The sequence below is a fragment of the Belonocnema kinseyi genome, chromosome 9 (genome assembly GCF_010883055.1).
Source record: "Belonocnema kinseyi isolate 2016_QV_RU_SX_M_011 chromosome 9, B_treatae_v1, whole genome shotgun sequence".
In the NCBI taxonomy this organism is placed as follows: Eukaryota; Metazoa; Arthropoda; class Insecta; order Hymenoptera; family Cynipidae; genus Belonocnema; species Belonocnema kinseyi.
In genome coordinates, this window is record NC_046665.1 from 109458632 (window position 1) to 109468182 (window position 9551).

The window sequence follows — 9551 nt, forward strand, 5'->3', positions numbered from 1 at the left end:
GGGGGGGGGGGGTGAAAGAACCGGGAATTGACTTAAAAAACAGGTAATTTACTTCGGATCGTACAGGGTGGTCCAAGTTCGATTGTAACAGTTAAAAAAATTATTAGTTATCTTTTTCAATTATGATATCATTTATTCAGGGTGGCCGCTGAACCGGGGGAAAAAAAAACGGGAAATGACAGTGCATTTTTTTTTACCGGGAATTTTACAAGTTTGTAGAAGAAAAATCTGTTCACGTTTGCTTTCAACAGTTTTTAAATAATTATTTGAATTTTTATGTTTCTCAATTATGTTATTATTTAACTTACAATGCGTAATTCGAAATTTTTTTACTTCAAAAAATTTCCATCTAACATTTTTATTTTTAAGCTTATATTTTTAATTTAAAGAATTTTATTAAATTTAAAATACTGTTTCAGTCTAAAATATGAAATTTTTAACCCATTCAATTTGAAATTTTTAATTAAAAAAAAAAAGATTATTCATTGAATATTTAGCAATATTTGAATTTATATTTAAGATAAGTAAATTGAAACCAAATATTTAAAAGTAAAGAATCTTTAACTGAATTGTTTCACATAGAAAACCTTGAATTGTGTGATTTAAAAAGATTAAAAATTATCATGCACATTTTAGAAAGTTTTCTGTTTGGTTGAAAATTAATTCCTGCAACTGGAAATTTTAAATTTTGGTTGAAAAGTAAATTTTTCTGGTTCAAAATTGAACTTTTTGGATCATAATTCAACAATTTGAATGAAATTTTGTCTTTTTTATTTGAAAATTAAACTATTTCATTGAAAATCCACATAATTGGTTAAAAATCGATTTTTTGGTAGACAAATTATTATCTTTTTTTGCAAGTTAATCTTGTTTAAAAATTCAAGTATTCCAGTTACATATTTATCATTTTAGTTGGAAATTCATCTTTCAGGTTAAAAATAAAATTATTTGGTTAAAATTTAAACTCTTTTGTTAAAAATTCAGATTTTTATGAGGATACATTATTTTAATTGAAAATTCATCTATTTCAGTAGAATATTGAATTATTTTGCTGAAAATCCGTTTTTTTGTTTTTGGTTGAAAATGTATTTTTTTTAATGAAAATGGAACTATTTGGTTGAAAATTGATATTTTTTATTTAGAAATTAAACTAGTTGTTTGAAAATTATGTACTTTGTGAAAAATTAATCTTTTTTCTTAAAGTCTTCTAGAATCTTTTTTAAAAATGTTGTTTAAATCTTTGAAACCCTTTTCAAGTATTCTCTTAAAATAATTTTTCAAACTATGTTTTTATTCTTTTGAAGGTTTCATAGTTCTTGAAAAGAATCTAATTTTTGTGTTTAAAATCTTCGAAAATCTACATTTTGTTTTATATTAAGCTATAATTTTAAATTTTACATTAAGTTTAAACTATTTTAAAAGAAAATAATTTAATTTCTAATTTAAGAAGTATTCAGTTAAAAATTTCCAGTTTTTCAATATTTGATATTTCTAGCTTAAAATGCCTTAAAATTATACAATTTTGAACATTTTAAAGTTCATTGATTGCTTTTTTTAATTTAGAGCATTGAAAATGATAACGTGGATTCATATTTTTTTATATTGAAAAATGTTAATACCTTTAATTTTATACGCGTAAATTATTTAGCGGGAATTTATTTCGTCGGTTAAAACGTGCACCCTGAAAATGAAACTTAGATTTTTCAAAAAAGAAAAAAAAATCTCTTTAAAATTCCTAGGAAAGCTGATAATAATTTTTGATTTTCAATGATTATTTTAAGAGAATATTCAAGAAGATTTTCAACGATTTCCAAAATTGTCAAAAGAGAATCTGGAATATTTTTAAGACATTTTTTAGATTTTCAAAGCTTTTCTAGAAATTCGATAAATATCTTTTATGTTGAAATGAAAAAAATTTTGCCTACTATTTGTAGAAAATCCTGCAAATTTAATCAGATTTCCTCAAAATCTTTCAGATTCTTTTTTCACGATTTTGGAAACCTTTAAAAATCTTTTAAGGTATTCTCTTAAAATAATTTTTCAACGTTAAAAAATAATTTTCAATTTTCTTAGGAATCATAAGGAAATTTTTTGTTAAGAAATTATCTTTTAAAAGTTAAAAATTCGTCTTTTTATGGAAATTAATTTACTTGGTTGAAAAATAAATTAATGTAGTTAAGGATTCATCATTTTAGTTGAAAATTAATTTTTTTAGTTGAAAATTCATCACTTTTTATAAAAATTAACTTTTTTTTTGAAAATTCTTTTTTAATGGTTGAAAATTAATTTTTTTCAACTGAAATTTTAATTATTCTAGTTAAATATTTCATCGTTTCAGTTAGAAATGCATCTCTTTGGTTGCACATTAATTTTCTAAACTAGAATTTAACTGATCCATTTTCCGTTTGAAAGTTTATCCTTTTTTAGTTAAAAATTACTTTATTCTGTTTAATATTCATATTTTTTGGTTTAAATTCAACTATTCGAGTTCATGCTTCATCATTTTAGTTGAAAACTAATCTTTTTTGTTTGTTAAATCTAATGCAATAGTAAAATTTTCAGATAAAAACATTTTTAGACAAATGAAAACGAATAGAAAAAATCATTAAAGTTTCAATCAAAAAGATAGATCTTCAACCGATTAATTAAATTTTTATGAAAGTATTTTAACATGCTTTCAACCAAGTACTTGAATTTTCAATGAAATAGTTAAATATTCTACTAAAAAAGACAAATTGTCAAACAAATATTTTTTTTTTGAACTAAAAACAACCTATTTTTTTAAATTCGTTTTTCTTTGTTTTAGAAAATAATTTTTTTTTTACTGAAAATGTGACTATTCTAATTGAGCATTCCACAATTTAAGTTAAAAATCCACCTTTTTGGTTCAAAATCAATTTATTAAATGAAAATTTAACAATGCAAAGATTAATAATTTTATTGGAAAATCCATCAGTTTGGTTGAAGATTGACCTTTTTTAGTTTTGCTTTCACCCTTTTGATTTAAAAATAATCTATTCAAGTTGGACATTCAATCATTTTTAGTTGAAAATTCATCATTGTTGTTTAAAATTGGTTGTTTTGTATGTTGGAAATAAATTTTTTAAAGTAAAAATTTAATTTCTGGTTGCAAATTAATCTCTTTTTGTTGTTGAAAATTCAATTGTTTGGTTGAGAATTCATGTTTTTTTTTAAGACCCCCTATTTTTTGTACAAATTAATCTTTCTGATTGAAAATTCAACTATTCCAGTTAAGGATTCATCATTTTATTTTAAAATTCATATATTTTTTGAATGTAAGTATTTCAGTTGGAGATCCATAATTTTAATTAAAAATTAATCAGTTTGTTTGAAAATTGATCTTTTTAGGACATTTTTTTAGCTGAATTATTATTCAAATTCATGGACCTCAAGAAATTATTAATCATAATTTCATTATTATTTAATTAATCAGTGGTGCTAATATATTTCAGAATATCTTAAAATTTGTCAAACATTCATTAATGAAACATTTCCATTGAAACCGTAGAATCTGAAAAAAAAAAAACATTTTTAATAAATTCGCGAAACTTGATATACATTCCGAGTGGATTGTTTAGAAAAAAATGCTAAATGTTTGTATGGTTCTGTACTATGAAAAATTATACCTTGTAAAAATGTAGAGATGTCTGGAAAAAACCTGTAATTGTCAGGAAATTTGTTTTCAGAATTTGAGTAGACAACCCTGGCCTTACGCTTAAAAATGACCCCAGAAAAATGTTTCCAATTAATATTATACTCGTTATTTCGCAAAATTCAGCTTGTAATAATGAATAAAAATTGGTCGGATTAGCAGACAATGTGAAAATCTCACACACAATGCCGCCGCCTCAGCGTCGAAGCAAAGATTCAGATCTCTCGAGTCCCCTGGAAGAAGAAAGACCGCCATCTCGAGATCATCGTGGACCACCTCCAAGAGACGATCGTTATCGTCATGCCCCACCTCCTCATCGTCCTTACGACAATCGCAAACCCAGCGGATATTACGACGATTATAATCGCGGCTACAAGGACTATGAATATGATGAAAGACATCCGCGCGACTCGTGGGAACGAGAGAGACACTATGATGATAAAGGAGATGTCAGAGAGTCTAGAGATGTTCGAGATACTCGTGATGTTCGAGATACTAGGGATTCGCGGGATATTCGAGAACCAAGAGAAAGTAGACACGCTTCTGATAGTCGGGATGTTCGAGAACGAGATTCTAGAGACATTCGTGAAAGAGATGTCAGGGATAAAAAGGATTACGATACTCATGTAAAGGTAATTTTTTATTTTATTTTATTTTATTTTTACTTGACTTGGGTTCGCGTTCTAAAGCTGTTTTAAAACATTTGAATCAAAATTGAACGATATCTGACAAGTGAAAGCTATTCATATATTTTATATAAGGTGTTCAGCGGTCTAAACCTGTTATCTGCAGTGTTCTACAGCTTGTTTATCTATTATTTTTCCCAGGCTCGCATTTTTTTTCAAGGTGCGGGCAAGTTCTATGTGTCAAAATGTTCGGAGTTGCATGCCGCACATAGATATGCTTGTCGTAGGCAGTTAACAGGTTTAAACCGCGGACCTATGCTCCAGATACCAATACGCGATTTTCGAAAATCCATTTGAAAAAAAAAAAACTAAAAGGAATTTGGCCATTTCGTTTGCTAGATATTAACTGAATGTATAAAATGTTCCACAAAATACAAAAAAAAAATCAATTTTGAGAAAAATGCAGTTAACGGGTTTAGACCGCGGATCCTTCACTTGGAAACCCCCGAAAAAAAACATGTTTGAAAGTTTTAATAAAAATTCACCTGCTGGTTGAAAACTTCTTTGTTCAAAATTTAACTAATCCGGTTAAATATTCCGTCACTTGAGTTTAAAATTCATGTATTTGATTGAAAATTAGTTATTTTTTTTTTTAACTGAAAATTTAGCGTTTTTGTATAATCATTATAGTTGAAAATTAGTGTTTTATTAACTAAAAATTTAACTATTTAATTTTTGGTTGAAAATTTTTATTTATTTATTTTTTTGTTTGTTGAAAATTTATCTTTTTGGGTAGACAAAATTAATCTTCTTTGTTGAAAATTCATCTTTACGGTTATAGGTTCACCATTTTTAATGAGAATTCACGTTTTTGGTTGAAAAATAGTTTGTTGAAAATTTCGGTTTTGTTTTTATTCAAAATATATTTTTAACTGGAAATTAAACCAATTCAGTTAAATATTCTATCATTTTAGTTGAAAATTATTATATTTAGTTGAAAATAAGTTTGTTTTTTTTTTAAATTGAAAATTTAACTTTCATTTTTTTTGTTAAAAATTTATCTTTTTTTTTTTTGAAAATTCGTCTTTTTTTAATCTTCTTGGTTAAAAATTAATCTTTTTGGTTGAAAATTGAACACTTTGCTTAAAGTTGAACATTTATGTTAAAAGTGTATTTTTATAGTTGAAAATTCATAATTTAAATTGAAAATTCATTTTTGATCTAATTTATTTTGGAATTATTTTTTCATTTTTTTGGTTGGAAATTGAATTATTGTGTTGAGAATTATTATTTTTTTGGTTTGTACCTAATGTTTTAACTGAAAATTTAACTATGTTTTAACGGTTTTGCTTTTTGTTGAAAATTAATTTTTAAGCTGAAATTCTAACTCTTCTACTTGATCATTCAATTATTTTAGTTCAAAATTAATCTCTTTAGTAGTAAATAAATTCTTTTAGTGAAAATTTTTATTTTTTTTATTTAAGAATTATTATTTTTGTACTTAAAATTTAACTGTAACTGAATGAAAAAAATGTGTTGTAAAATTATTTCTTCATTGTTAAAAATTGATTATTAAACTGAAAATTTAACTAATCTAGTTAAATTTTCTATCATTTTAGTTTAAAAAAACATCTCTTCAGTTGAAAATAAATTTTCTTAAAAGAAAGTTTTACTATTCAGTTTTTGGTTTGATTTTTTTTTAAATTTAATCTTCTTGATTGAAAACTATTTTTTGTGAAATATTCAATTATTCTAGTCGAAGATAAATCATTTTGTTGCTAATATTATTTTTTCTGTTGAAATTTAATTTTTTGAACTGGAAATTTAATTATTTAAAGAAAAATGTTTATCAATTTTTAAACTAAAATTTTAACTAACCTAGTCTTAATGTTCTGTAATTTTAGTTGAAAGTGCACCTCTTCAGTTGAAAATCAATTTTTTTAAACGAAAATGTAAGAATTTTTTCATGGAAATTCAACTATTCATTTTTTGGTTCAAAATGCATCTTTTTTTTATTAAATTCACGTTTTATTGTTGAAAATATGTATTTTTGTTAGAAATTTAATCTTCTGGATTGAAAACACTTTTGTTAAAAATTTAACTATTTCAGTTGAAGATTTATTATTTTGGTTGAGAATTAAAATATTTTTATCTGACTATTATTTTTTGGTTGACATTTAACTTTTTTAACTGAAAAATTAATTGCTGAAAAAATTGTTAGCTAATTATTAAGTTGAAAATTTAACTAATCTAGATTAATATTCCGCCATTTTAGTTGAAAATAACTTTTTAAAACTATTTTTTATTAAGAATTCAACTATTACAGTTGAAGATTCATCATTTCGCTTGATAAACGAAAATATTTTGTTGTGAATATTTTTTTTTAATTTAATTTTTTTGGTTGAAACGTAATTTTTTAACTGAAAAATCAATTATTAAAATTTTGTTTCATAATAATGTTTTTAACTGGAAATTTAGCTAATCTATTTGAATGTTTGGTCATTTTAGTTGAAAATGCATCTCTTCAGTTGAAAATAAATGTATTGAAATGAAAATTCCTTAGAAAATGTTTTGAAATTCTTGAAAACCTTTGTGAACCTTTGAAATATTTTTTTCAATTCCTTAAAATCATTTGAAATCTTTTTGAATCCATTCCAATCCATTGAAGAATATGGTTCCTTTATATTTGAAAAGTCTGATTATTATTCTTCCATTTTTTTTTATTTAATTTTTTTTGAATGAAGTAATTTATAATCAAAAAACAGGAATTTCCGTGATGACGGAATTAACAATCGTAGTATCTTATTCTATATTCGATTTGCTTTGATTACATATTATATTACATTACAGTGCGAAGTCTAGAATGTTTTCAAAATTGACACTTAAAAAAATCTGGAAAGGATCTGCAATTTCAAATTCGAAATTCTGTATCAACCTTTTGGTATAAAAAATGAAATAAAATAGTTCTATATCAAATATTGCATCAAATTCTAAGAAAATAGCAAGCTGGCATTTGATGATGGAAATTTATATTTGACAAATCAAACAAAGGGATCCTTGAATTCATCCCATTTTTGTCATTTTCATTTTTGTCTATCCCCAAAAAGCTTCCAATTAAAAAAAAATGTGTTTTATTTATTCTAATCAAATATTTAATTTCTTTTTTGTTTTAATGAAAATCAATATTTTTTCAGTCTTCTCCTGGTCAAGATTCGTTTGACGAACGCGAGGTCCAGCGGGAGAGAACCGAGAGTTCAGAATGGAGAGACGATCGTCGCGAGATTCACGATGATCGTGGCATCCAGGACAGATCGTTTGAAAGTCGGCGCAATGTCCCACGAGACGATCGCTCCGAACGTAGCGAGCGTAGTGAACGTAGCGAGCGAAGCGATCGCGGCGAGCGTCCCCAGAGACCAGATTCTCGTGACAGTCGAACCTCCCGGGAATCGAGAACTTCTCTACGCGACGAGGACTTTCACAAATCCCGAGACAGCGGTTCCTGGGTCAACGATCTCTCCGACTACGAGGAGAAGAAGCCCGAAATTTTTCGCGAGGATAGAGAACGAGAGCGCGAACGAGATCGAGATCGCGATCGTGATCGTGATCGTGAACGTGACAGAAGACAGCCACCCGGTCCAGTCACTCGAGAAAAGCTCGAGGCGGACGAACTCAAGTCTGAGAAGCGTAGCTTGACTCAACTGAAACGCGGCAGCGCTGACCAGGAGAAGAAAGAGTTGACAAAGGACTCGCCGGTTGAGTTGAAAAAGGAATCGGAAGCCTGGAGTCGGAAATTGGAGCGCACACCCGAGAATAGAATCGAGACGAAAGCCTGGGCGGACGCTGTTTCGCCAACTTTTGAAAAGGAGGAGGAGAAACTTGAGCCAATCAAGGATGACAAGGTCGTTGTGGATCTGAAGCAGAGTATGGAAAAGTTGTCGGTCGATAAGAGAGAGGATGTGAATGAGGAGATTAAGGATGATTCGAAGGACGACAAGAGAGAAAAGTCGACGAGGAACAGGACGAATAGTGGTGGCTCGAGAGGTGGACGAGATACGCGAGGAAGACAGTGGGGAGCTTTCAATGTTTACAATCAGCGTTGGCGCGGAGCCGAGACTCGAGGCAGAAGAGGAGGCTCCGCGAGGGCTTCGGGGAGACCGGGATCAGCGAGAAGTGGATCTTATGGTCACACGGATTCGGAGATGAGTGGAGATGAAGTGTCGAGTTCGGCAGAGTTGCCCAAGGAGGAAAGACGAGCAAAGTCGCCGAAGCCGCCGTCGCAGAAGGGCGAGAAGGATGACAGAAATCGGGATGTGTCGAGGAGAGACGACAAGAGGAGTGATTATCCGCAGCAGAGGCCTGAGAAGAGAGGTGGTTACGATGGGAGGCCGACTCGTGAAGGATTTGCGCCGTCGGGTGAGCCTTCGAGACGAGGACGAGGAGGATATCGAATTCGAGGAGCGACTGCTGGAGGAAGAATGGAGGGCTATGGTCCCCCCTCGAGCAAGAGTCCCTTCTCTTCGGAGAGGAGTTTGGAGGAGAAAAGTGCTGGTCTGAATGCGCCGGCTCCTCTGGAAAATGAATCGAGTGTCGGCGGGGTTGGCAGTCCTGTGGAGACGGCGGATGACAAGATTATTGCTAAGCAGCAGGCACTGACGGCAGGCATTACGGGAAGACACAGCAAGTCGGTGAATAATCAGGGTCAGCAGCAGCAGCAGGTCAAGCAGGAGGTGAATCATACGAATCAGGGACATGGGATGGGACCACCGAGGAATGCTCAGGTCAGAAAGGATGACCAGAGGGCGAAGAGGAATCATAGTGGAAATAGAAAAGTAAGTTTGGCCTGTTCCTAAGAATTAATTTTGGTGTATTTATTGTATTGTATTTTAGCCAATCGGTGGGGATCGATTCACTCTTGAAATCTGGTCTAGAAAGAAGACTTCGTGAAAACATTGTAAAGTAATTGAAAGCTGTGAAATATTTGCAAAATAATTGAAATCTTTTGTCAAATCATTGGAGACTTTTGATATCTTTTTGAAATACTTTCAAATTTTGTGCAGTGTTTGTAAAATAAGTGGAATGGTGGTAAAAGTAATTGAAATGTGGGAAATACTTGTAAATTCATTGGAATATTTCTCAACTTTTTTAAAAACTTTGATTTTTTTTTTTTTTGTAGAGTAATTAGAATTTTGTAAATATTTTTAAATTTTTAAATTTTTTTGAATTATTCCTTCAATTTTTGCGATTTTTTTTTT

At 29.4% G+C, this 9551-nt stretch overlaps 1 protein-coding gene across 11 annotated transcripts in view; it reads left to right on the top strand.

Moving 5' to 3' along the window:
• LOC117180868 (protein PRRC2C) overlaps positions 1–9551 on the top strand; it is a 102610-nt gene that overhangs the window by 47031 nt on the left and 46028 nt on the right. For 9 of the 11 annotated variants that reach the window (XM_033373428.1, XM_033373423.1, XM_033373422.1 and 6 more), the window contains 2 exons: positions 3833–4305; positions 7494–9128. In XM_033373428.1, the coding sequence (XP_033229319.1) occupies positions 3833–4305; positions 7494–9128 (2108 nt within the window). The remainder of the gene's footprint in view (positions 1–3832; positions 4306–7493; positions 9129–9551) is intronic. The other 2 variants (XM_033373419.1, XM_033373429.1) reach the window with 1 other exon arrangement.